Here is a 27,668-nt window from a genome sequence, read left to right as displayed (position 1 = left end):
CTCCTTCTCCTCCTCCTGCTCTGCTCCACGCTGCTTCTGGGCTGCCTGCTCCACCTGTGCGCTGCTTCTCCCCTTAAGCAGAGCAGCCTTGCCTTGCCTGCCTCTTTCCTCCCTCCCTTCCAGCCAGGTCTTGCAAGAGAAGGCGAAGAAGGGATGCTGAGGCTGCCGGTCCTGGGGCTGCTGCTGCTGCTGCTGAGGGGTCCCTGGGGGGCCCTGGGCATCTCTCCGGAGATGGAGGAGGAGCAGGAGGGCCCTTGGCGGCCCCAGCAGCACGGCCCCCTCCTTCCCGCCGCAGGTAAGGAGGCACTAGTAGAGGGGGAGGGGGGCAGGAGGAGCAGGACCCCGATGGAGGACGCTCCCGAGGGAAGAACTCCTCAGCCTCAAACTCTGTCCCATAAAAAAAGTTTTACAAAAGTACAATTTACACAACAATAAATAAAACGTAGAAAATGACCCTTAAAAACAGAATGAAGCTGAAAACCCAAAAGGCCCCCCTCGGATGAGCTCCAAAGGGAGAAGGGCTGCTTCCCAGGAGCATTGCTCCGAAAACGGGGGGGGGAGCCTGAATGCTTCCTTGCTGTGATTTGGGGAAGGGACAGAGAGTTGACCAGAAAGAGGTAATTTTTATAAAAATTGAGGACTGTTTTCTTGCTGTGCTTCACGTTTAGTTGATGCATATTTCGCGGGTCTATATAGATATATAGATATATAGATATAGAGAGAGAGCATTTACAAGAAATGGTTAACTTTGATGAAACGGGGGACCTTTTCTGGTTCGCTTCATCATGTTTGGCGGATATACCTCGCCTTTGCCATAAATATTTAATTTCTTAAACATGGAGGACTTTTTGGGGAGGGCTGGGACAGAGGAGGCTGAAATGTAGGACACGTCCTGGAAAAGGAGGACGCCAGGCCCAAAGAAAGCTGCGTGGGGTCACTTTGGAGGTATGCCCTTTCAATGCTGAGTCGCACCAAAGCCACCCTCCAGGACTCTTAGGACGCAGGCAGCATTGAAACAGCATACCTCCAAAGTGACCCCAAGCAGTTTTCTTTGGGCCTGTCTGTATGGGGCTCTTGACACGGGTCTGTCGCACATGGTTGGGGGCCTCTGTCTTTCCACCTCCTGCCTCGGTTCCGACTTTTCCCCAGAGGGGGTTTGCCCTTGCCATCCTCTGAGGCTGAGAGAGCGTGGCTTCTTGCCCAACGTCACCCAGTGGGTTTCTGTGCCCAAGCAGGGATTCCAACCCTGGTCTCCAGAGTCAAAGTCCAGCATTCAAACCACTACATCACACTGGCTGCTAGGGGATGGAAACTGGGAATCGGACGTTGGGGAAGTTACTCCGTGTGTGTGTGTGTGTGTGTGTGTGTGTGTGTGTGTGTGTGTGTAGACCTGAACCCAGTGTGCTTTGTGTGTTGGATTAGGACTTTGGAGACCAGGGATGGAATCCCAGCTCAGCCCTGGGAACCTACTGGGTGAGCCTGGACAAGTCACACACTCTCAGCCACCTCCATCCTCATCTTCTTCCTCCTTTTCTCCCTGCTCTCCCTCTTCTCCCTCTTCTCCCTTTTTCCTCCTCCTCCTCTTCCTCCTCTTCCTCCTCCTTCTCTTCCTCTTCTTCTTCTCCCTCCTCTCCTTCCTCCTCTCCTTTCTCCTCAGGGGTGGCTTTGCCAGCTCCCTCCTCTGAAATAGAGCCTAGGGTGCCTGCTATTTCTTGGCGGTCTCCCATCCAAGTTCTAACCAGAACTGGCTCTGCTTAGCCTCCAAAAATCAAGGGTTTTTTTTTTCATGTCTTGAGAATATTTACAACGAATCCATTGAAAGAAGGGCTGCTTTAAGCCAGGAGTGTGGAGGGTACACACCCTGAAGGAGGAGGGTGGGCGTTTCTCTCTTGTGGAGCAATAAAAGTAGAAAGGGCCTTATTTGAGGAAAGGCACATATAGCCTCCTCCTTCCAGAGAAGAATGGACACAGTGGAAAGTGGATCTCTGGCTTTGATGGTTGATGAGACACTCTTCCCTAAGGGATGTTGCAGTGTGTCAAAAGAGCAGATATGTTGGCACCTACCTCTCAACTCCAAACTTCTGTCTTTTTAAAACATTTACTTTCCACTGTCTCTGATCCGGGGCTTAGCTTTTAAAGCACCTAAAATCCTGACATAGCGCACAGTCCAGCAGAAAGACCTTCTGTGCAATGCCCATTGAGAGGAACACTTTTGCACTCTTTTCACTAAACTTAACTAGCACTCTTTCACTAAAGGATGGTCCCTTTTCAGAATAAGCCGCTGTTCCAGAAATTCAGGCTGCAGTCTTGTTGGCTTACTCATTTACCTGGGATTGAGTTGTCCACTGCATCTGCACTGCTGGAATAATCCACTTTGACACCACTTTAACTGCCATGGCTCAATGCTGGGGGTTCTGGGATGTGTAGTTGGTTGTGGCACCTCGCATTGAGCTGTGGCAGTTAAAGTGGTGTCAAAACTGATTATTTCTGCAGTGCGGATGCAGCTGTCCTGTACTTAGTGGGAAACCATGGGCTTGCACTGTCCGTTTGCCTTATTTTAGTTTGCAACACTGATGAGTGTGTGAACACCATTCTTGATTTATGCCGACAGGCTCTCAGGTTTAAAGGCACTGAGTTGATGAGGAGGATTGCTCTGCTAATAATAGAAAAGGCCTAAAGAGAAAAATGTTTGCTAGGTATTGAGTTTTTATTTTAAATCTGACTGGGAGTCCTGCTGATAAAGACAAATTCAGTGACATCTAGTTGGAGTGACATCTAGTTGGAGCCAGAGTTCAAAGACAGCTGTGTTAGTCTGGGTCCAGTATGCAAAGGGATATTGCAGCACCTTTGAGACACTTGTAACATAATACTTCATTAGACTGTATCTCAGGCTGATTCCGCACTACTGTACAGCAGTAATCCAGTTTGACCACTTTAACTGCCCTGACTCAATGCTTTGCAATCCTGGGACTTGTAGTTTGTTGTGACACCAGGGCTCTCTGACAGAGAAGGCTAAATGTCTCCCAAAACTGCAAAATTCCATAGCATTGAGCCATGGCAGTGTCAAACTGGATTATTTCTGCAGATGCAGCCCCAGTCTACAAAAGTTTATGCTACAAACTTCTTTTTCAAGGGTGCTACAATATTCCTTTGCAGCTAGTTTGTGTTTTAAAACTAACATCTCAGGGACCAAGCCTGATTTGAACTCATCTGTTGGTTCAACAAGATGTTTTGTCTGCAGCAGTTTTCTCCTTATCCAGGGATGGCATGGCGCTCTGCACATGCTCAGATGCCCCTGCTCATTCACTAATTTCTGCCTCCTGATTTTGAAGGGAAAGTTTTGGACAGTTTCAGTGTTTTAACACTGAAAACTAGACTTCAGCATTGAAAATTATACTAACATTGTAGGTTAAATCAAAGACTTTGAGCTGGGCTTGATGCTGGTTAATGTGAAGTCTGAGTCTTATGTCCATTTGGAGGGATTAAATTCTGAACTTTGATGCAATATGCACAGGACTTGAAGCCATGCTGGTTTGGGAATTTGAGGCATCACAGTCCAAAAGAATAACTTTTCGAGGCTCTCAAGGGACTGTGATATGACAGTTGGCCCTGCATATTCATGGATCCTTTATCCACAAATTCAACCATCCATGTATTGAAAACATTCCAAAAAGATAGACATTCCAAAAAGCAAATCTTGATTTTGCTCTTTTAAATAAGGGATTGCAATTTTCCTGTGCCATTGCAATGGGACTTGAGCATCCATGGATTTTGGTATCCATAGGGGGTCCTTAAACCAAACCCCAGCGGGTAACAAGGGCCCACTGTACTTAACATTTTGCAAAATCAGTCAGCAAGAGGTATTCCAATTCCGGCTCATTGGTAAATTTCTTTATGCATCCCAATGATCTCTTGCTTGCTTTCCTAGTCCTGCACTTTGCAGGGCCAGCCCTGTCATTAGGCACATTTGGAAAGGCATTAGGTGTCAGATGCTGGGGGTTTGGGAATACTTTTCTCTGAATGCACTGGCCAAGGTTGGGGGATTTTGAAGGGTTGTCTGTGCTGGAGGAACATTTAACTGAAAATCCACATCTGTATACAGAATGGTTGGGGAAGGAAGACTCTTGTCCTTTGCCTCAGGCAGGAAGATGTCTTGGGTTGAGCCCAACCCTTGGAAGTTTTGTGGGCAACCTGTAAGAAATAGCAGTCAGGGACACTTTCTCTCTTGCTGATGTGTGCGTAACTGGTTGTGTAACTGGTTTTGCAGCCTGAACCAGTAAAACAGACTTGCTGCTGTGCTGTAACTCTATATAATTCTCCTTCTTTGCATCTGAACTTTGATTATTTAATCACATACTATATAGCTAACTCAAAGGACGTATTCTTAAAAGTTCCTAGGTGCTCCACTAGTTTGAGGACAGTCATCACCTCTACTTCTTTTGACAGCGAAATTTCATAGTTCCATACCTTCCAATATTTCACAGGTGACAACTTGGGCAGCATCTACACTACAGAATTAATTCAGTTTGATACCATTTTAAGTGCCATGACTCAGTGCTATGGGATTTTGGGATTTGTAGTTTTGTGAGATATTTAGCCTTCTCTATTCTCTGTCCTGGTAAAGCTTCTAGGAGTTTATGCTTTATAAACCTCTTAGTACATTGGTAAGTGGTATAGAAATGTACATGCTATTGCTTGCTATTTTGCCTGCATCCACTGGGGGGAAAAGATTCTTCCTTCTCCTCTCCCCCTTGCTGAGTTAACTGGGCACAAACTACTTTTACACATTGAATTTGGTTTACAGAGATCGAAGTAAATTGAGGAGAAAAGTGGAAATTGGGAGGAGGAGAGAGAAACTTGGACATTTTAGGAGCAATTGAAAAAGTGGGACTACAGAGGATTAATCAGAACTGTTTGTTCAATTCAGGACAGTTGGAGGGTATGTAGTTCTTTGACTCTAACAAAAGGATTTGCCATAATTTTACTACAATTCTGATGTAGACCAAGAGCCAGCTTTGCCCTAATTCTCCCGTATATAAGGAACAACTAAAAATAAAGGCTATCATTCTAATCAGTTTCTACATGGGTGTGTTCTCCTTCCTGAATTACTTTGTGATAATGTGTATAAGATAGTGCACACTATTTAAAGACAGAAACTGCAACAACTGCTGAGCTTGAGGGTCATGATAGTTAAGCTATAATGCATATACATTATGCAGAATGGGCATAAGAGTCATTGCAGAGGCAGTAAGCCAAAGTTTTGAAAACACTTAACTCGATTATAAATCCCAGAATTCTTCTATCTGATTCAGGGAGGAGTGGTCCAAATACAACATTTCCAAGCTCTGGGTTATGCATGTTGCCTTTAGGGGAACACCAGGGCTCCTTTGATGCTCATTAAGGGTTCTTTCATGAGAATGGGATGCTCATCACATGGCAGAGAAATCTTCCTGGAAGGACAGCCTGCATACTGTAAGCAGCCTTGGGCAGCTATAAATGAACATTGGTAGTCCTTGTTACATTCACAGTTCAAGCAGACTGACAATGGGCCCAATTGGAAAGGCCAACATCTTAGACTGACCCACATGTGATCCTGGTTTGCTGACGTGGGAGTCCTCAGTAGCCCAGTGGATCTGGAAAACACACAGACGTAACCTGCTAGGTACTGAAAAGCAGGTAATGGAGAGGGAACAGTGTTGGGAAAACTCAGTTCTTTATTGGTAGGCCACTGGAAAGAGCCAATGTTACACTGGCCCAAAATAGCCACCACTCTTCCAAGCGTATTGGTGACCTGTCTCTCAAAGATACTTTGCAGATAGTGTAAGGATTGAAAATGGAGTGACCTAATCCCCCTGGCAGAAGAGTGGCCATGTATCCTTTAGTTATTAGCTCTTTTGTTTTAACATGCATTGTAAGCCGTTTTGAGAGAAATTCATGGTGTAAATCAAATCAGTAAATACATTATAGCTCTAGTTTATCACCAGTTTTTCCTTTCTTCCTGTCACGAGGGCCTTGTCTTTTGTGTTTCTTAGATAGTGACTTTGCTCAGGGGCGGGGCGGGGGAGAGAGAATAATTTGTTCAAGGCAATAAACGATATATCATATTGTTGGCCTTCTCAAGACTCCGTTGAGGTTGGGCTCCATTGACCTATAAAAGGCTGCTATGTTGCTGAGCCATCCTCTATGCCCCTAAGTAAGTTCAAATGTCAACCTGTGGGTGCTGCAGTTGACTTATGTACTAAGTAATTTATAAGGTGATAATTCTTGGGAGTGCCTCAGGTAGCTTGAAATGCTGCAAGGCTTGTCTTATACCTGTTGGTGGGGAGCCAAAGGTTTAGTAGAACTTGTGGCCAACCTTTAGCTAACTGTTACAGCTCTGTGTAGTAAGAAAATGTGGAGAGGCATGTCCCTGTTATGAAAGTCCATCTGCTTCCTGCATAACAAGGGTGTTGTTGTGTGCTTTCAAGTTGTTTCCGACTTATGGCAACCCTAAGGCAAACCTATCATGGAGTTTTCTTCCCAAGATTTGTTCAGAGGAGGTTTGCCCATGCCTTCCCCTGAGGATAAGAGAGCATGACTTGCCTAAGGTCACCAGTGGGATTCATGGCCAAGCCAGGAATCGAACCCTGGTCTCCAGAGTCATAGTTCAACACTCAGACCACTACACTATGCTGGCTGCATGACATGGGTACCTTTTCTAAATTATAAAATAACAACTACAACAATTTTGTTACTCTTCTCTTCCCATGGATCAAGGCAGGGAACAACAACAAATTAGCATACAACATACAACATCAGTTAATACCACACATAAATCTAAGAGAACAAATAAAATCATTATACATTAAAACAATTCAATCCATAGTTTAAAATTCACAATTTAAAAATCATTTCGATAGGTCTGTTGGAAGAGTTTGGTCTTTAATGCTGTTTTAAATTCAGACAGCCAGTCTATTCAGCTGTTAAATCTCTTTTGGCAGGTCATTCGACAGTCGGGGGTGGCTGGAGAAAAAGTCCTCTGGGTGACAGTTTCCAACCTAGTCCTGGTTGACTGGAGTAAATGTCCCCCAGAAGACCTGAGTGTACAGGGTGGATTAGACAGGAAGAGGTGATCTTGTAGGATATCTGGACCCAAACCATGTAGAATTTTAAAAGTAACAGCCAACACTTTGTATCTTGCCCAGAAACGAAGTAGCTGCAGCAGTAACTCATGGTCATGGTTGCTGGGTAATTTGGGGTATGAGACTTTACCTTTAGATCTCTTGTAAATGCTGAATATTCAGCACCCTCTAAGTGAGACTGGATTCCAAATCCTCTTTGTTCTTAAATCTAGAAGAAAAGCCTCCAACAGCTCAAAAACTGCAAGTGAAATTCAATGTCCGCGTATCTACAAACCCAGAAGACAAAGGCTGCTACCTCACTATTGGCGAAGACCAGCATCTAGAAGACTGCAAGTTCAATGCTTCTGCTAAAAGTTTTTTCATTATTCATGGATGGACGGTGAGTAGACTAAAGCGTGCTGCACAGGACCAACAGAAGACAGGGGTGGGCAACTGTCAGGAGTTAGGTAGCATAGTGGTCCCAAGGGACCTTGAAAACCCACACTTCTTTCAGACCCCCTATCCCAAATGCTCCCTAACACCCTTCAGTCAGAAATTATTTGAAGGCATACAACAACAATAACAGTTGTTGTCCCAGCAACTTAGAATTCTTGTTTGTTTTTGCTCTGAATTTCCATACTGGCAGGCAGAACTCTGAATAGCTTGGCCATGCTGGCTAGGGGACTCTGGGAGTTGTAGTCCAAGAAATAATTTTCCCAAGCTCTGCTGCCAGGGAAATGGACAGTGTTGTCTCCAGATTCATTCATGACGGAAGTGAGGAAAGCTAGGCATGGGACCCAGACTTGGAAGTATGCAAAATGCTACTTCTTCCTTTCTTGTTACTCTTTTGTTACCCCCCTCTCTTCCTTCCATGCAAGCTCATCCGTCTTTCTCTATGCCTCCCTCTTTCCATTCTGTCTGGAAGGCTGCCAGGGAAGAGACAAATCACTCTTGCAAGTGAGACTGATCCACTTGCAAAGGGCTTTTTAAAAAGAACAAGAACTGTAGATTACCCATAGCTGTGCCATAAGTCTCTCAAACTCTTATTTATTTGTTGAAATGCTTAGAATGTAAAAAAAGTGGCATACCTAGCACAAAACAAATCCAAGTTACTACAAAACTCTATTTAAAAGTAGTGCACTTCTAAATGGTGATGTCTTTTCCCACCAAGATTTTTCTGTTGTTGGTCTTTCTGCCATCAGAAAAAAACTCTAATTTGGTTCTTTTTCCAGATGAGTGGCATGTTCGAAAGATGGCTGGGCAGCCTGGTGTCCGCTCTGCAGGAGAGAGAGAAGGAGGCCAATGTGGTGGTGGTGGATTGGCTTCCTCTTGCCCACCAGCTCTATACCAATGCTGTCAACAACACCAGGGTGGTTGGAAAAGAGGTTGCAAAGCTGCTTGACTGGTTAGAGGTAAAATTGCAAGTGAAAGTCTCCAAGACTGAACAGTGGGAATTGTGCAAGAAAACGGCCAGCGAATGGATGCTCTAGAAATGCCAAACTTGCTGCTTAAAGATTTGGCAGGGGCTGCTGTTTGCTAAACTGAAAGACTGGCTGTGTGCCAAAAAGTGGATCAATGTGTGGATGCTGCTGCTTATAACTGGACTTTTCTTATCATGCAAGCTGAATCCACATTCACCACAGAGCTTGGGAAAGTTCTGCCTTTCAACTACAACTGCCAGAATCCACCATCTGACTGGGAGATTGTAGAAGTTGCAGTAAAGGGGGGAAAAAGACTTTTGCATGCTCTGATTTTTACCAGTGCTTTCATGCAGAAACCAAGGGAGTGTGATCTGTTTCTAATACTTGACAACCCCATTCTGCTCTGCCATTTTTCACTCCTATCCCATACTCTTGTTGGAACTTACTTGATCACCCACCAGCATTGTTTTCTGGAAACTGCTGGCTCATTCCATTAGCTTGGCTGCCTGTTCCTCAAACCTAAAAGCCCCATAAATTAAACTTCAATTAACCTAAGCATTGCAGTGTGGAGATCAAAAGCATTTTGCAAAATCAAGATTGAAGTGCCTAGTGTCTGTTTTGCATGACACTCATGAATCTTTGTGCCCTAAACTGACCACTCTCATACCCTGCAATCTGATAATTCCTCTTTGTAAGTTCTACTTGATCCCTTTTCCTCCTCCCTATCTTTGAATAGCCAGCTACACTCTGATTTTGAATAGCCTCCACGCACTTCACAAGTGATGAGCCTGTTTGACCTTCCAAACCCATTTTATTTATTGGGGCATCATTAGGAGGGTGTGGGGGTGCCAACTACATGAAGTGACACCCTAAAGGGGGTGACACCACTGCTCTCCAAACATCTGCCTCTTGGCAAAAACAGGTTGTAGTGTTCACCTGCATCCCTTTAAAATGCTGGAGCACAGCAGAAGAGATGGGGTGAGTGGGGTGAGGCTCTGTGGGAGGAGAAAGCAGAGGCCCTGTTTTTTTTTAAAAAAAATTAAATTAAATTTTTAAATTTTTTAAAAAATATCTTACCAAATTTTCACGTTAATCACATGAAACTATACACATGATATAAAGGGAATTACGATTTATGAGTAACATTAGTACAAAAACCATTACCAAGGATTTTGTATGGTGTGGTACAGGAGGAAGTCAGTGGCGGCGGGGTGGGGGGATGACTGTATATCACTGAATGTAATGAGAGTAGTTGTGACATGAACAACTAGTAAAATTAAAATTACACCTTTAAATTACCAAATCATATGCACCACCTAAATGTATTTACATGTAATTGTTTCATGTGGTTAAAATGAAATTTTGGTATGATTTGATGTTATTCAAGAAAATTTTAAAAACATTTTTAATTCATAAAATTTTAAATTTAGAAGTTTTTTAAAAAAAACCCTAGGGCCTCTCCTTTCTCTTCCCACTGAGCCTCACCATACTCACCATATATCAGTGTTTTAAAGGGCCGCAGGTGAACACCACAGCCAGTTTCTTCCTAAAGGCAGATGTTTGAGGAGCAGTGGTGTCACCCCCCCCCTTAGAGTGTCACCTGGTGCTATCCGCACTCTCCATACCCCATAGTGATGCCACTGAGTGATGCAACAGCACTCGTCCAGTTGCCGTTTTGAGAGAGATGACAGAGGAAAATTGAAATATTTTGGCTTGCTTAGTGGGGTTATGTTTGTGGTGGTAGTTGGAGAGTGAGGAGGGAATTTGTTTCTACTCTCCACATGGCTGCCCACCTCTGATCTAACTGGTTTAGCTGTTCATTAGCAAACAACTGATCCTCTCTGTGCTCCCATTGCAGAAGAAAGAGGGCTTTCAGCTCCAGAATGTCCACTTGATTGGCTACAGCCTTGGAGCCCATGCAGCTGGATTCACTGGCAACTACGCCCGTGGGACAGTAGGCAGAATCACAGGTAACCCTGCTTCCACTCTCACCTTTGAAATATTTATATGGTGTGTGTGTTGTGTGCCTTCAAGTCATTTCTGACTTACGGAGACCCTACCATGGTTGACAAGATTTGTTCAGAGGTGGTTTGCCATTGCCTTCCCCTGAGGCGGAGAGCATGAGACTTGCCCAAAGTCACCTAGTGGGTTTACATGGCCAAGCTGGGATTCCAACCCTGATCTCCAGAATCCTAGTCCAACACTCAAAACCACTATGCCACGCTGGCTCTTAAAACCTCATATTCCATGTGACCATCAAATGCTCCATTTTATTTTTGAGGTGACTTTTTGGTACAAGAAACTAGGTCAATCCTGTATTTGGCTGTGCACTAGAAATGTCATGGGGGGGGGGGGTTTTCCACTGGATGGTCTGACCATCTCCTCTTCTGCTTCACAGTGTAGGTCAGACAGTGTTCCTAGTGTCTGGGGCAGGCCCAGAGCTTGGAGAAATTGTGGGAATGCAACTCCCGGAATCCCCCAGTCAGCACTGGACTAGGGCAGTGTGGAAGGTATGGAGTTAGGCCATCATTTAGATTTGAGAAAGGAAATTGGTGGGCGTGCCCTAAAATTGGTGGAAACTTTGGACAGAGAGACCTTTCTAACATCTTGGGTCACATCCCCCAGGGATAATGTCAGGGGCTGCATACACATACTGAGGCAGGTGAACCAGAGGATGCGTAGATTGGCCCAAAGTCAAAAAGGGTAGGTGGCTACTCCATTTTGTTTCTCCCTCTTCACTTCTGGCAGCAAAAATCACCTACCCACTCCTAAGCACAGGAAGTGAGGAGAGAGGGAGTTTTCATTTGCACCACTGTGAGGTTCCCCCATCCCCACTCCAGCAAGCTTAATTATTGCATGGAGAAATTTCTTCTTTTTTGCTCCCATAGTCCCTTTTCTCTTCCTCAGCTACAGTCATGTAGCTGTCCCCAGCTACCATCCCTGCCCTCAGTTGGTTGGAGGGTGCATCTACACTCTAGAAATAATGCAGTTTGATACCATTTTAGCTGCCATGATACCACCTACAAAATTCTGGAATTTGTAATTTTGTGAGGCATCAGTACTCTTTGGCAGTGAAAGATGCAAAACTACAGATCCCAGATTTCGAAAGGATGGAGCTACAGCAATTAAAGTAGTATGAAACTGCATTCTTTCTAAAGTGTTGATGCAGCCTGAGACTTCTGTAAACTTAATTCAAGCAGCTGCAGGCTTTGAATGAGGTTACAATATATTACTGAAACAGGTGAAATGAGGAAAAGGACCCTAGCCCAGGAACAGAGAGGCCCAGCTTTTTATGCAGAAAGTCCTGGGTGGAATGTTGGGTTGCAGGTGATGGGAATTACCATTTCCTGAGGTTCTAGATTGCTGCTGTGAGAATAGATAAGGCATGTTTCTACACTACAAAGCTATAGCAGTTTGATATCACTGTAACTGTCACAGCTGCTTCCTTGGGAATTGTAGGTTGGGGGAGAACTGAGAATCCTCTGTTACTGTATTTCAGTCCCTTCCTTATCAAGCTACTGATCTCAAAATTCTGTAGGATGGTGCCTTGACAGCTAAAGTTACATCAAACTGCTCTAACTGTGTGATGTGGATGCACTCAGTGCTAAGCTTGGTGGTCTAATGTGATAATGAATCAGATTCCTGTGAAATAACTTTTATCCCTCTTGGCTGAAGGTTTAACAATGTACCTTGAATGCTGTAGGCTTGGATCCAGCTGGCCCAATGTTTGAAGGAGCCGAACCCAATCGACGCTTATCTCCTGACGATGCAGACTTTGTAGATGTTTTGCACACATACACGAAGGAAACACTGGGCATCAGCATTGGAATCCAAATGCCTGTGGGTCACATTGACATCTACCCCAATGGAGGTGACACCCAGCCAGGATGTGGTCTTGGTGATGTCTTGGGAGCACTTGCCTATGGCAGTAAGTCATTTGGCTTGCTTGTTTCATGTTTGCTTTCTGGTGGAGTGTGTATGTTTATGTGAATGAGAGAAATGTTAGCGATTGCCAACTCTGTCCTTATTAAAATACTTTGCTGTTGATAAGAGGGTTATCCTTTCACACACAGAAATTCTTTTTTTAAGGTAGTGTAAGCAGAGATAGGGAAAGTAATTTTTTTTGGGGGGGGGCTGTATTTCCCAGCCATCCACTGATTATGCTGCCTGGGGGATTCTGGGAGATATAGTCCAAAATAACTTTTCTATGGTCTAAGTACAGGGATATAATGTAGTGCTAAGAGCCTTATCACATGAGACGAGAAAGACAGAATGGAATGGGAGAGTGGTGGTTTTCTCTGTGCCTCTCTGCATGCCATTATAGCACTTCCCCAGTGCTATACAGATATAAAATATTTATTTCATTAAAGATAACTTTTCACACACCTTTTTGGCTATGGGAGTAGGAAGGAAAAGCTTGCCAGCCCAGGAGCATTCTACTCAGTTACTCATTAAAAAACAAACTGGCTCCTTGCCTTTCCTAGCTAATGAGCACAAAGGCACTGGGGGTGATTTGACAAACTCTTGGCAAACTCATTGAATCCTATTTAAAATCTTACTTAAAATAAACTTGTTCCGAGACATGAAATCATTTGAACATATTGGTTTGCACTGTTAGGTTCTGCATTGATATCCCACCCATTCCCTTTCCAATGCCTGATTCCTTCCCACCTTGCAATGCCTTCTCCAGTGTACCTTTTGGGTCATGCTGCAACATTCCTGGCTACAGGCCCATTGGGTCCTTAGCCAAGTTTGGCTCGTGCTGAACTACAAAGGACCTAGGGGGCCATAAATCTCACTTGCGTGTGCTTCCCTCTTTCCCCCCCAACCATGCTGAGATGGAGAATGCTCAATTGTTGGTGCACTGCCTTATAGCATAGTCGCCTTTCCTCCACCCATCAATCTAGATATCGGTGACGTTGTGAGGTGTGAGCACGAAAGGTCGGTGCACCTCTTTGTTGATTCCCTCGTGAACACAGAGAAGCAGAGCTTTGCCTTCCAATGCACGGACTCAGATCGTTTCAAGAAGGGTATCTGCTTGAGCTGCAGGAAAAATCGCTGCAACAGCATTGGCTACAATGCCAAGAAAATGAGAAATAAAAGGAACAGCAAGATGTACTTGAAAACACGGGCTGGTATGCCTTTCAAAGGTGAGTTTTTTCTCCATTTCCCATTAGTCACTAGAAACTTTTCCTTAATATATAGATTATAATGCACTAAACAGCCAAAGGTTTTGAGATTATCCACCTTGGCTCATGAGGGGTCCTTTTCATACTACATATTTATAGCATTCTGATTCCACTTTAACTGCTGTGGTTTCATCTTGTAGAATTAGGAAGTTTTCACTTTGGTGAGTCACTCTGGCTGAGAATGCTAAATGTAGATGATGGGTAATTAAGTCGGTCTCCCCTTGATTCTTCCTTTTCTACAGAGGCAAGAATGGTCCTCCAGATGTTGTTGTACTAAAAGTTTCATCTGCCAGCGTAGTCAATGGTGAGGAATACTAGGAGTCCCAGTTCAACAGCATCTAAAGGGTTGCACAGTTCCCACCCCTGTTTTCTTCAGATTTACACCCCTACCTTTTAATGAATGTTTTTCATTAAATAATAATCTCATTCCATGTAATTTTGATGTTCAGGCTATGAGTACTCCCATTGTTTGTCTACCCCAAACAATACTACTTATGCCCAAGAGAGAGTTAGCAGCAGGCTCATGGGACACCCAAGGTTTTGAAAAAGTACAAACATACTTGGGGGTGAGAATCTTAAGCTGCTCCCCCTCATGAGTGAGGAGTGAGTATGCTTATTAATCATGGCATGCTGACCATTACGAGGAAAACAGAAACATGACATGCTGTGGGGGGAAGAAATGGAACCTTGAACAGGAAGCCCTTTTCATTGCAACATTTTGTAGCAATTAATTCTGAATGGATTATCATAATATGTATCAGCTGTGCAATGTGATATCTAAATTATCCCTTTGCTGGGCTGTTCTTACAGCTGATGTCACTAGCCTGGTTTCCACACTACAGAAATAAAGCAGTTTGACAATGAAATTTAATAGTTCTATACCTTCCAACATATCACAGATAAAAAACTGGACAACATTTATACTTCAGAATTAATACAGGTTGATAACTACTTTAAGTAACATTACTCAGTGCTATGGAATCATGGACTTTGTAGTTTTGTGTGATATTTACCGTATATACTCAACTATAAGTCGAAAAATGTATGCCACAAAATGAGCTTCAAAATCCCAGAGTAAACGTATATAAGGGTCAGTACGGTAATCCCCCTTTCCAAGGCTGGGATCGCCAAAACCGGGAGAAAAAGAGAGAGTTCAAACCTCCTTTGCAAAGCTGGGTTCGGGAGGAAGGCAAGACAGAAAAGAGAAATGGGGGGAGATCAGCTTTGCATCCAAAACCTCCTTTGCAAAGCTAGGATCAGGAGGAAGGCAAGAGAGAAAGAAATGGGGGGAGATCAGCTTTGCATCCAAAACCTCCTTTGCAAAGCTGGGATCAGGAGGAAGGCAAGAGAGAAAGAAATGGGGAGAGATCAGCTTTGCATCCAAAACTTCCTTTGCAAAGCTGGGATCAGGAGGAAGGCAAGAGAGAAAGAGAAATGGGGGGAATCATAGAGTTGGGAGAGACCACGAGGCCATCCAGTCCAACCCCCTGCCATCCAGGAACTCCCAATCAAAGCATACCCAACAGATAGCCATCCAGCATCTGTTTAAAAACCTCCAAAGAAGGAGGCTCCACCACACTTCAAAGGAGTGTGTTCTACATTTAACAGCTTTTACTGTCAGGAAGTTTCCCCTAAAGTTGAGGTGGAATCTCTTTTCCTGTAGCTGTCATGTAGAGGTATGGAAGCACTCAGGATATTTGGAAACTACATTCAGTATTTCATTTCAGCAAGTATCATTGATCTCTTAAACTCACCAGATCAGCCTTCTATCCCAAACCTCCTTTGCAAGGCTTTTTTTCTGGCAAAAGCCGAAGGAATGGCAAGAGAAACAGAGCGGTGATAGGGGTTTGTTTAATAGTTTTCTGCGTTAAAATCAGGCAAAGTTATAGTTTAAAAAAGAGTACTGAAAAGCTTCCTGGAAACTTATGAATAATAGCCTTGGGGATTGCCTATTCACCTCTTTTGTAATTGCAGTCCTTGTGGTGATTTCAGCAGGGTCAACCAGTGTGCAAACCTTTAAACAGTGTGCAAACTTTGGAACATGTACTTCTAGTTAAAAATGTATTCAGAAGATGTTGTAGCATTACCCAACTATGTACATTCCATTCTTTATCAAACTGTTCATTTCAGTTCAATGTAAAGACAATTCTTATGTTAAACAGGATATTATGATGTTGCTTTGCAATGAGTCTCCTTTTTTTAAAAAAATGTGAAGTTGGTGCTTTACTACATGATCAAACTTGCCTCAAAAGAGTTGTAAAATATAAAATTTATGGAAAGTTATAAAGTTGCAGAAATTAATCACTGCTAGTTCTCTGGCACTGTTTTCTTTTGCTTCATCTTTTAGATCCTTTGTTACACATCCCTAAGTTTTACCCTCGACTTATCTAAGGGTCATATCAAAATCCAAAATTTTGGCCCCAAAACCTGCTCTCGACTTATACATGAGGTTAACTTATACATGAGTATATACGGTAGCCTTCTCTGTCAGAGAGCTCTGGTACCACAACAAACTACAAATCCCAGGATTCCAACAGGACAGAGTCATGACAGTTAAAGTGGTGTCAGATTGCTTTATTTCTGTAGTGAGGATACACCCAAAAATTCTGAAGGCATTCTCCTCTTTGGCCAATATACTGCCTCTCCAACTGTTCCTAGGAAACAAGTTCTGTGAATTGCTCCCTGGATTTTCCAAGAAGCCTCTTCCTTGTGGCCTCTAAAGTCTGTTGCTGCTAAATCTAGCTGAGTGTGGAGGACACTATGAAAATGATAAAGATATCACAAGTTTGGGAAAATACTGGCTCATTTTCACTAAAATCTCCATTTCCTTAATATCTGAGCATTTGAGGAAGTAGGCTCAAGTCTGTGAAAGCTCCTGCTACCAGCTTTTTTCTTTCAGTTAGTCTGCAAAATCCCTTTGCATACTAATTTCCCTAACAGAGCTTGGAAAATTTGTTTTTGGGACCGCTGTCTGCAGAATCCTTCAGCCAGCATGACCCCTGGAAGGTGCTGAGAATTGTAGTCAAAAAGATAGTCCCCCAGCTCTGTAAACGTTGTTTAAATTTTTACTCTATTATGATCTGTTTTATCCCTTGCCTGCTGTCTTTCCCCATCATTTCCCCAATTATCTTGGTTTCTAATTCTCTCACTGTTACAAGCGCGCACAAAGTACACGCTCCGCATGTACTAGGGTTAGAAATGGGTGTGCTAGAGTTAGGAAGGGTCTTACCTTCCTAGCTGGCCTCGTCCCTAGTACGTGCGGAGCACGTAGTAAAAGGCGGCGCCCGTCCACACGGGGGCCACCATCTTTACATCTCGGACGCACAGCGTCCGGACGTGGTGCGGCGGAAGTGACGCCGTGAGTACGCGCCTCACGCCTCGCGGCGCCACTTCTGGGTGCCAAGAAGAAGCGCCATTTCGGCGTTTCTTTTTAGCTGTGCCAGGAAGCCTCGCAGTCTGGCCGCTGGGGCTTCTTGGCGCAGCTAATAGCGGCGGCGGCAGACCGCCCGCTTTAGGGCAGTCTGTAAGATGCCTTAGATAGCCAGAAACAAGCCAGAAGAAAGTGCCAAAGCTTTCTGGATTCCTTCTGTGCTGTAATATCTTGGCTTGCATGTCCCGTACAAATCCTTTGCTTGGGAGTGGGCCAGTGCTGTCATGAAACTGGAAATGGTAGAAAACTTTGAGAGTGTGTGGTTTCAAACAAGGCTTCTGTTATGCTATCACCCTGCCTTGTTCTCTGAATTTTTCAGAGGCCTCATGTGTTGTCACCTTCTACTCACAGTTCTATCCTCCCCTCCATTTTTCTACCACTTTTTCTGTTGACCCCCCCCTTTTGCAGCAGAAAATAAGTTGAAAAAAATTGAATAGTTGCATAGCACATTCTGATTTCTAGTATGAACTGTCATTGGACAAGAAGCACTAAAAGCTTTCTTTTGGGGGCTTACCTCATTTGTAAGGGGTCATGCCTTTTTGGACTGTCTACATGTACATAGTCAATCATGATGTAGGCTGTATGAAATTCACTGCTGCACCACAGCATTCAAGAAGGAGGAGATTGGTTGAGTTCTCATCAAATGTTGACTTCCTAGAATTTTTTTTTAACATTCTTCCTATAATGAAATAGATTTTCACATGAGATCATTTTAAGAAGGAATACTGGACATTGTGATGGTTGTATTTATATCCCACTGTCACCGGGCCCCTGGCTACACCGGCAGGTGAGGTGGGTAGTTGAGGATCCATGACAAAGAGACAAGGACGCTGGTGTTTGCTCAGTGTTCTTTAATGTAACTACAACAACTCCACGTGTGAACAAAACTCAAACTGGTTACTTCACTGTCCTAAGGTCTAGCACCGTGACTCCGTTTCCGGGCGGGTGTTTTCAACTTCAGGGCCCGCCTCTCTTCCAGCCCTTCCCCTCGAGACTCTCTCGGATGGCCAACACCGGCCTCGTATGTCCCACAATAAACGAGGACCTGGATTAATCACCAGCCTGACCTGGTAAGGTCCACTGGCCTCGTCCAGGGACAAGGGGTGAACCTGAGAGGCAAAAAAACCCTCTGCAGGGTTTCCCCGGTCACTTCCCCAAGCACTCCCATCTCGCCACCCTCTTAGGTATCGGCGGTTGGCTTCTGTTGTCCAGGCGTCCCGAACTCTAGTCATTACCTCCTTCTCGTATCCCGTGTCTCCCTCCACGCTCTGCACCCACTTCCGCTCCTCCTTCCTCCCTGGGTCTCCCTCCTATGCACCTTTTCTATCCTCCAACACGCCCTCCTCCCAGGTCTCTGCCCCAGTTCCAGCTGTTGCTCCTTGAGCCAACTCCTCCCCATCCTCCTTGGCTTTGCCAGGGTCCCCCGGCACATCATCTTCAGGAGTGGGACCCCAACCCGATTCCTCCCCTTCTTCCACCCTCTGACACCCACTTTTTCCCAGTCTGGGATTCAAGGCAGTGTACAAAAATTATAGAATGGGAGATAAATGTTTTAACAGCAGTACATAAGAAAAAGACCATGAGATTATTGTTGATCTTAAGTTGAACAGGAGGCAGCAGTGTGATGCTACAGTAAACAATGCAAATGCTACTTTAGCCCACATTAATAGAAGCATAGTTTTCAAGTTCAAGGGAAGTAATAGTCTCACTGTATTCTGCACTGGTCAGATCTTATCTGGAGTGCTGTGTCCAGTTCCGGGCACCTTATTTTAAGAAGGATATAGACAAGTTGGAGCAGGTTCAGAGAAGAGCAGCAAGGGTGATAAGAGGTATAGGAAAAAAAATGTGGGGAAAAGTTGAGGAACTGAACATATTCAGCCTAGTGAAGAGAAGAATGACATGATCACACTCTTTAAATACCTCAAGGGCTGTCACAGAGAGGACAGAGCAGGTTCATTCTCTGCTGCCCCAGAGGATAGGAAGAGGTCTAATGGTTTTAAGGTACAAGAAGGTAGATTTTGTTGAATTTTAGAAGGAACATCTTTATGGTAAGAGAAGTTCAACAATGGAACCATTTGCCTAAAGAAGATGTGTGTTCTCTTCTCTGGGCATCTCGAAAAAGAAGTTGGATAGCTACCTGCTAGGGATATGCTGGCTGGAGTTCCTGCATTGAATGGCGGGTTGCACTCAATGGCCTGTGGGTCCCCTTCTACCTCTGTGATTAATATAGATAGAGCTTTAAAATTCATATTATGACAAAATAAAACTTAACCATAGAATTAAAAGGAGTTAAAAGTAAAACAGAGCCAGCATGATGTAGTGATTTGAGCACTGGCATGACTCTGGAGACCAGGGTTTGAATCCCAGCTCATCCATGTAAACCCACTGGGTGATCTTGGGCAAGTCCCACACTCTCAGCTTCAGAGGATGACAGTAGCAAACCTCCTTTGAAAAAACTCACCAAGAAAACCCTGTGGTAGGTTCACCTTAGGGTTGCCATAAGTCAGAAACAACTCAAAGGCACACAACAACAAAAGCAAGAGCATTAAAAAGAAAACCACGCAAAAACAGTACAGCATATTCTGAAAGGCCCCTTTCCCCCCTGAGTAATCAGCCATCAAGGCCTGCTGAAACAGAAAGATCTTCACCTGACTATGAAAGTATAATAGGATGGCTGCCAGTTTTCCCTCTCTAGGAAGGCTATGTTCCCACTCAGTGCTGCAGCTGACCTGCAAGCTTAGTTTGGAAAGAACACATCAGAAGCAGATGTTCAGCAGAGACAGCTGCATTCTAGGTCCTTTAAGTTCACCTTCCTCTGTGGTTATCTGTGTCTGATCAGGGTTAATATGACAGAGTCCAAGTAATGCTACTTGGCAAGGATGGAGGAGATTGTGTGCCAGCTGGAACTTGTCTGGCAGACTGTCTGTTTATGGGACAAAAAAAATTTGTAGCCTGATTCTTGCCTCTGTGTGAAGTCCCTCCACTTGTATCTCCACAGTTTTCCACTACCAGATGAAAATACATGTCTTCAGCTACAAAAACATGGGAGAAACCAACCCAACTTTCTCTGTCACGCTTCATGGCATCAATGGTGATTCCCAGCCACTGCCTCTGGAAGTGTAAGTTGGGATTTTTGATGTTCTTCTTTTTCTTCCCTCATCATTCAATTGGCACAGTTAAACAATACACAAATAAAGCACCAGGAGACAGCCAGCACTGTGGAGTGGTTTGAGTATTGGACTGTGACTCTGGAGACCAGGGTTTGAATCCCTATTTGGCCATGGAAACCCACTGGGTGACCATGGGCAAGTTACGCTCTCTCAGCCTTAGAGGGAGGCAAAGGCAAATCGCCTCTGAACAGATTTCACCAAGAAAACCCTATAATAGAGTAGCTGCAGGGTTGACATAAATCGTAAATGACTGGAAGTCACACCACAGCAACAAGCCTAGGTTCAGCCAGGACAGATTTTTGTTTAAAGGTGTGGGAGATGACAGGTCTCTGTCCATCAATGGGAGGAAAGTGGGATTGGCAACAAGATATAGAGTGCTCCCACTCAGTTTTCATGTCTTCCTGGCTCTCCTTTCCACTGTCCCTTGCTCTGGCTTTCTGGTGCCCTCATCCATAACAGACACGGAACACTTTATGCCACCAGACATGCTCAGTCCTCATTAGATTGGGGTTTCTCACATGGTTTCCCCCCTAAGATTAATTTGTATTTCTAAAAACCTTGGGATTTTTCCTTAGCCATTTTGACTGCACAAAGATTGGTGCTCAGAGCACTGAGATGGCCTATAGTATATCTAATGGAAAGTGATGGATAGGTTATCTTTTATATGCAATGTTACCTGCCATTACTGAACTACAGCACTAGGAAGAATTTTGTGGATGATAGCTCCTAGAATCAACAAGCCGACACAGTTTCTGTGAGTTGTTGTAGTCGAAAAAAGTAACCTTTCCACAAGCTCAGCTGAAGAGACTCGGTCAGCTTGGTTTCCTGAAGGACAGCTTTAAAAATCAAAAAAGGTGGAGGAATGTGGAACCTGGTTTTTCATCATGGGATTGGAGTCATGTTAGTGAAAGGTGAATGAGATAGCCATGTCACTCTTACGAACACAGGAAATGGCACTATTCAGCTCAGTACTGTCAACTCTGATTGGCAGCTCAGGGATTCAGGCATAATTCTACTTGGAGTTTCATGGTATTTTTGGTGATCTTTCATCAAAGTATTAAGGCCTAATCCTGATTAGCTTCCAAAATCAAATGAGATGGGTGTCTTCAGTGTAGCATAGTGACCCTTGATGATGATCATCACCATCAACAACGACATTTAAAACGCACTTTCCACCAAAGGGCAGTACATCAGAACATATACAATCAAAAATGAATAATAAAACACCACACTATAAAATATTAAAATAATATGATAAAAACAACAACAAACAAAATACTAATCAGTTGCTACCCATCTCAACCATACTCAGCAACTTAATCTGGCAAATCGAAGAGGAAGGTCTTCAACCCTTTACAAAGTGTATCAGATCCTCCAGCCAGAAGTGCAAAGGAAGACTGTTCCACAAATGCAGAGCCAGATCCTGAAAGGCTCACAGCCTTGACAGAGCTGTATGTGTTGGTGGAACCGCCAATAATGCTTTGTCTGCAGATCTGTTTGTTTCCTTAATGAAATTAGTTTTGTCCCTCCTTTTCAGGTATGAGAATATTGGCCTGAACTACACAAACACCTTTCTTGTTTATACAGAAGAAGATGTTGGTGATATTCTGAAGATCAGACTCACCTGGGAGGGATCCAGTCAAACTTGGTACAGCCTATGGAGTGAGCTGAAAAATTATTGGTCACAGCCAGGAAATGCGTTGAAGGAGCTGCAGATCAGACGTATCCGTGTGAAGTCTGGTGAAACTCAAAAGAAGTAAGTTAGATACTATGTATAGCAACTCAGTCTGAAGTGCTAACGTATGCCCCCACCATTCTCTTGCAGATGCGTAAATGCTTAAATGGTTTAACATAATCAAGCTCTGGTTCTTCAGAGTATTTCTTTGTTGTACTTATACAGTGCGCCCTTTCTTTACATGGGGGATCCGTTCTGGACTCCCCTGCGTAAAACAAATAACGCCTATGCTTGAGCCCCATTTAAATGGATGGGGCTTGTGCATGCGGTGGTGTGCGTGCGCCATAGGTGCGCACCCCATTCGTCCCTATGGCATGCGCCATCCCTTCCTCCCCTTGTGGGTTTCAGCGTATGCTGAAAGCCACGTATGAGGCGGTGCACTGTATCTTGTCTTTCCTTCCATAAGCTAAAGGCAATGTGCATGGCATTCCTCCCCACTTCATTCCCAGAACAATCATGGGAGGTAAGTTAGTCTGAGAACAAGGGATTAGTCAAGGGGTTGTTGTTATTGTTGTTGTGTGCTGCCAAGTCATTTTTGACTTATGGCTAGCCTAAGGTGAACCTATTAAAGGGTTTCCTTGGCAAGTTTCTTCAGAGAGGATTTGCCATGGCCATCCTCTGAGACTGAGAAAGTGTGACTTACCCAAAGTCACCTAGTAGGTTTTTATGCTCGAGTGGGGATTCAAACCCTGGTCTCCAGAGTCACAGTCCAGCACTCAAACCACTACACCAGTGATTCCCAAAAGTTGGTCTTCTAGGTATTTTGGACTTCAGCACCCACAATCTCAGCCAAGATGCCTGAGGCGTCTGGTGGCTGAAGTTCAAATCATCTGGAGAACCAGAGTTTGGGAATCATTGCATTTCAATGTGTTGCCTCTCTTGGTCAAGGGTCCCCAAGTGAATTTCCTAGCTCCATGGAGGATCTCAACCCTTAAATCAACATTTAACCACTGCACCAGATAGGCTGTCAGAAATCCTTTTGAAAATAATTGAATCTCTCCTAGTTGGGGAAATATTATCATGTCAAAAATAGATAATGGAATATTTAGACAATTGAAATCCTTGGCTTGGCCTGAATTGTAATTGCTGTGCCTCTTTCCCCTCTGTTTCTTTCTGAAAGGAACCACACAAGCAGATAAACAAGAGGTTCCTGGAGTCCATACAGGACTTTTATCTAATTTCACTTTTCAAGTGGAATTAGAGCAGGATAGCAGTGACTGTGGCCATACCTTATCACATGACACTGTGTCTGTTCAGTAGCTGGTCTATAGTCCATCCTTTGCTGCAGTACGTCTTTTCATTGATGAGCAAAACCATTCAATACCTCCCAATCATGTTTCCATTTCACTATTGTGTGTGATAAGTTTCTAATGAAGCAGTTCCGGTATGCAGGCAGGCACATGGTATAAGTGGCTGTGATAATGCTCCTTTCTTCCTTCTCCCTCACTATTTTCAAGCAGGCTGTTTTTCTTTTTTCTTTTCCAATTTCTTTTCTTTCTTTTTAAAAAGATTGATGGCTTGCCATGAGTGTGCAATTGTGCTAAAAACAAAAATGAATAAAACTAAATACAGATTAAAAGTCAATCTAGGGAAGGCAGGGAGATGGGGTTATGGAGGCCAGCATAAGAAAGGCAAAAGTCGGAACTGAAGCAGCCCTGTGGCAACTTTGAAGGGTTGTGTATTAATGAGTGTCCCCTACCCAGTATGTTTGCATTTTTTGGATTAACATGACTGGGATGCCTTACAAACCTGGTGTGATAAAATCCTAACTCTACGTGATTACAGTGCTGTTATTCCACTTTAGCTACCACAGTTCCATCCTGATGAATTCTGAGGTTTAAAGTAAGGCACTGGCATGTTCTGGCTGAGGACTTTAAATGGTCCTCCCTAAAGTAGCAGTCTCAGAGTTCCATGGGATGTTGCCATGGCAGTTCAAGTTAAATAATAGTGCTATGATTCTGTAGTGAGAATGGTCCTTTGGTGGTTTTGATCAAGTTTAGTCAACTTGAAGAAAAATACTGTAGTTGGGTTTTGGAAGAAGCAGTGAATGAAGGTGACACATTTGGCCCCAGTTGCTCTTTGGGTTTGGAGTAATTAAGTCAGCTTTCAAGTTACATATTAAAATTGCACACATGAGCCTGCAAGACACAATCACCTCTAAGAATAATGATTAGCAGTCAAGAATCCTGAACAATACTCCCTGTATTTTTACATATTAACTAAAGCATGTGGTGGAAGAGAGTTCCTTAACTAGCTGAAATGCTAACTTCAGGGAAATACTACACACTGCCTCTCCATCAATATAATCCTGGTCAGTGTCTAACTAATAGAAACCTATTCTGGTTTCTTTATAGCTGTATAATAAGTTCTAAAAGAATACCTGGCAAAATGTTTAAACTTGAGATAAACTTTGATCATTATGAACAATGGTATGTGTGTTAGAGATTCCATATTCATAGAAGTTATAAGCCTCTGTTCAGCTTGTGCTCTTCTGAATTCCGCTGAGGTCAGCCACGTCAGGAAATCAAGTTCCATTTAACCATCATAACTAAATGCCTGCTGACCAAGGTTATTTAAATGAATTGTACAGATGCCTCCTTTTTACACTTATTGACAAATAAATGTTTGCGTGACAGTTGTCTAGAGGTTATAGAAAGGGAAGTATGCAGTTCACAATTCCACTTTCTTCTTTTAGTTGGCCTTCTGCCAATATCTCTTGCTTTGCTCTTAAGACTGTTTGATTTCCTTTGTTTCAGACTAACTTTTTGTGCAGAAGACCCCCAATTGACCAACATATCTCCTGGCCAAGAGCTTTGGTTTGTGAAATGTCGAGATGGATGGCCAAAAAGGAACAAAACTCTGTAAGGCTTCTGTTTTGGGTAGTGGTTGTTTCCTTAGAAAAGAAAATGTTGTGTTCCTGGTTTTAGTATTGCATTGCTCAAGAAATAGACAACTACTTGGCGCAGTCATTTTGCAGAAGTTAGCATCTGATGTATGCTACAACAGAAGGTTGTCTATACCATTGGGAAACCCTGGACTCACCCTGTAGTCACAGCATAGTTTCCCATTCCACAGCGACTCCCATAATGCCACACTCATTGTAGTGAGGTTGGAGTAACCCGGAAGAAAAGAGGGGTCCTACAATAATCACATGTCCTGTAGTGCAGAGTATTTCTGGTCACATCGTTGCATCTTTGCTGCCGATCCATATGTGGGCTAAAAGGCCATTCTTTTTTCTCTCTCTAGATTTTCAGAGAAAAACCTTGCATTGCATGCTGATCCAGGAGCCCTGGTGGCACAGTGGTTAAATGCATGTACTGCAGCCACTCACTCACAAACAATAAGGCTGCAAGTTCAATATTAGCCAGAGTTCAAGACTGACTCAGGCTTGCATCCTTCCGAGGTTGCTAAAATGAGTACCCAGCTTGTTGGGGGCAATTAGATTACCGTTGTAAACCACTTAGAGACTGCTTAGGCAGTGTGAAGCGATATATAAATGAAGCTGCTATTGCTATTGCTGGGGAACTTTGTGAACTAAAGTCACACCTACTATGGTTTGAGTCCGGGATTTCCCACTGGTGTAGGCAAGCCAAGACTTTTTTTGCTATGTTATGCTTAGGAGTCACTTGGATCATGCTAACTCCTGCACAATCCTCACTCGCTCTTCCTTTATAAAAGTTACCCACAGACATAGTTTAGGGAAAGCTTGAAAAGGCTACTTTGGAGACTACATTCTTCAGAATCTCTAGCCAGATGCCCAGATGAGAATTCTGGTGTTTCTACTCCAAAAAAGTAACTTTACTGTGCAGCATGATATTGAACCTATTTTACCTGAAAAAGATCTTAATTTTTGGCAACATGAAAGTAGCCCATGTTTTTCCCAATTCTATGAGTATTGTTTTGTGAAAAGATGCTGTTCTTGTTTCATTGCAGCTTGACAAATGGCACTTAATGTCTGCTGTAAAGGATCTTTTAGCATATATAGAGTGTTGTTCAAAGATTGTTGATGACCTGGTTTTGGGTTTTTACTTTTTACTGTAAGGCAAATTTAACTTTCTGTGGTGCATACAAGCTTCCATTAGTGGTATTCCAAACTTCAGCAAGCTTGGTTTGTGGCCAGCTGCCCATTAGGTCAAACAACACATTCCATAAGGTGCCCAAAATGGAAAATTTGACAAGTCCTTGGAGTTTGTTATGTGCTTTGTCAGTCACCTTGCTGTGTTTTTGGGAGGCTTTAAGACTGCATTCAATTCATTCATTCATTCATCATTAAAAGCAAGTAATTTCAATCTTTTTCTCTTCTCTAATCCCCAGATCGGTGTCAGATTCACACTGAAACTTCTTTTTTGGATGACTTTCTATATTCATCTGGGACCCTAACCAGCCAAATCAACTGAACAAGGCTACCACAGAAGAAAAAAACCTGCACTGAAACAAGATGTTGCTGCAAACTCTTCTTTAAAAACAAAACAACAATAACAAACTTCATGCTAGGACTTGCAAACAGTTTTCTGTCTAAAGAGGGACACCTTGGTTAAATCAGGCACTGTGACAACATGAACAATTTATCTGAGATTGTCATTGTATTTATGGCCTCAGTGGCTACCTTTAGAATAACTTATTATTTTTTAAAAAGAAAGCAATACCTGCAACCTGCTACTAAGTTGGCCCTCCTTTTGAAGAGCCTGTCTTGTAGCTCTAAGCCTACTTTGTACCAAGCCTTATCTCTAGATGTTACTTAGCACCTCCTCATAAAAACACATTGCACAATGTTACAATAAAGTGATTTACTGAAGACTGGTCTGAACATTCAGATCAGTACATGTGGTGCAGGGCCTTTGGGACTGTATCTTCTTGTGCTGCAGGTATATATTATGGTCAAAATCCTATGGGTTACTCCAGTGTAAAGTCTTCTAAAGACATTGTGAAAGGAGGTATTCTGTACCTGCTTGCACAGTGCCTTTGCACAGGGTGCAGAAGAGCAGCTGAAGTCTGAGGCACAGCAACTCCTTCCTAACTGTGAATGGCCATGGAGTGTGTCTAGGAGTTGTTCTTGGGCACTAGGGAACAAGAAAGCACCTTCTGCCCTTGTCTGGAGGGGTGATGGTTGCTACTTTTCCACACCCAGGGGATGAGAGGGAGCACTGAACTCAGCCAACCACTGCCTCCTTTTCCTAATCAAAGCCTGCCGATATATTAAATTATATTGTCTTTAAGAACTGTAACATAAGCAGCAAGGAAAGTAGGTCAGTTTTGACATGTAGGGAGAGAAATACCTATGGGTGGAGGAGGAAGCATTCAAACACCATCATCCCCTCCTCACATGTAATGTGAAACGGTACAGCCCATAGTTGAAGTCTGTCTTGGTCCCACAAAATGGGGAATGTGCCTTAGCTGTGACTGGTGTGATGCCACACATATTTATACAAATGGCCGTGAATTGTTACGAAGTTTAATGTGTATATAATGGGTTTTGTAATACATGATCCTCCCCTATTTATTATTTTTTTGCGTATCTTTGTGTTTGTATATACGTGTAAAGAGTCAAACATTTTTTTGAGTCTAACAAGTTTTTTATAAGCTTGAAGCAGAAAAAATAAACTAAGTGACTTCTTTAAAAAAA

The 27,668-nt window shown here is 43.4% G+C and overlaps 1 protein-coding gene across 4 annotated transcripts; it reads left to right on the top strand.

Moving 5' to 3' along the window:
• Nucleotides 1–27,668, top strand: LIPG (lipase G, endothelial type). 4 transcript variants are annotated; one of them, XM_042449477.1, is made up of 10 exons: nucleotides 1–295; nucleotides 7,337–7,500; nucleotides 8,333–8,512; nucleotides 10,380–10,491; nucleotides 12,225–12,449; nucleotides 13,360–13,671; nucleotides 20,139–20,259; nucleotides 21,848–22,066; nucleotides 24,802–24,906; nucleotides 26,360–27,668. In XM_042449477.1, exons 1-10 carry the CDS (start codon nucleotides 154–156, stop codon nucleotides 26,379–26,381), a joined length of 1,602 nt encoding a protein of 533 aa, XP_042305411.1. In that variant the 5' UTR covers nucleotides 1–153; the 3' UTR covers nucleotides 26,382–27,668. The 4 variants fall into 4 exon arrangements, with proteins under 4 accessions (XP_042305411.1, XP_042305413.1, XP_042305410.1 ...); XM_042449476.1 differs by having other exon boundaries at nucleotides 2–295; nucleotides 7,334–7,500; XM_042449478.1 differs by having other exon boundaries at nucleotides 4–295; nucleotides 7,334–7,500; nucleotides 13,429–13,671.

Source organism: Sceloporus undulatus, chromosome 2, assembly GCF_019175285.1.
Source record: "Sceloporus undulatus isolate JIND9_A2432 ecotype Alabama chromosome 2, SceUnd_v1.1, whole genome shotgun sequence".
Lineage (NCBI taxonomy): Eukaryota > Metazoa > Chordata > Lepidosauria > Squamata > Phrynosomatidae > Sceloporus > Sceloporus undulatus.
The sequence above is the reverse complement of the archived record's forward strand: the minus strand, read 5'-3'. Positions and strand labels throughout refer to the sequence as shown.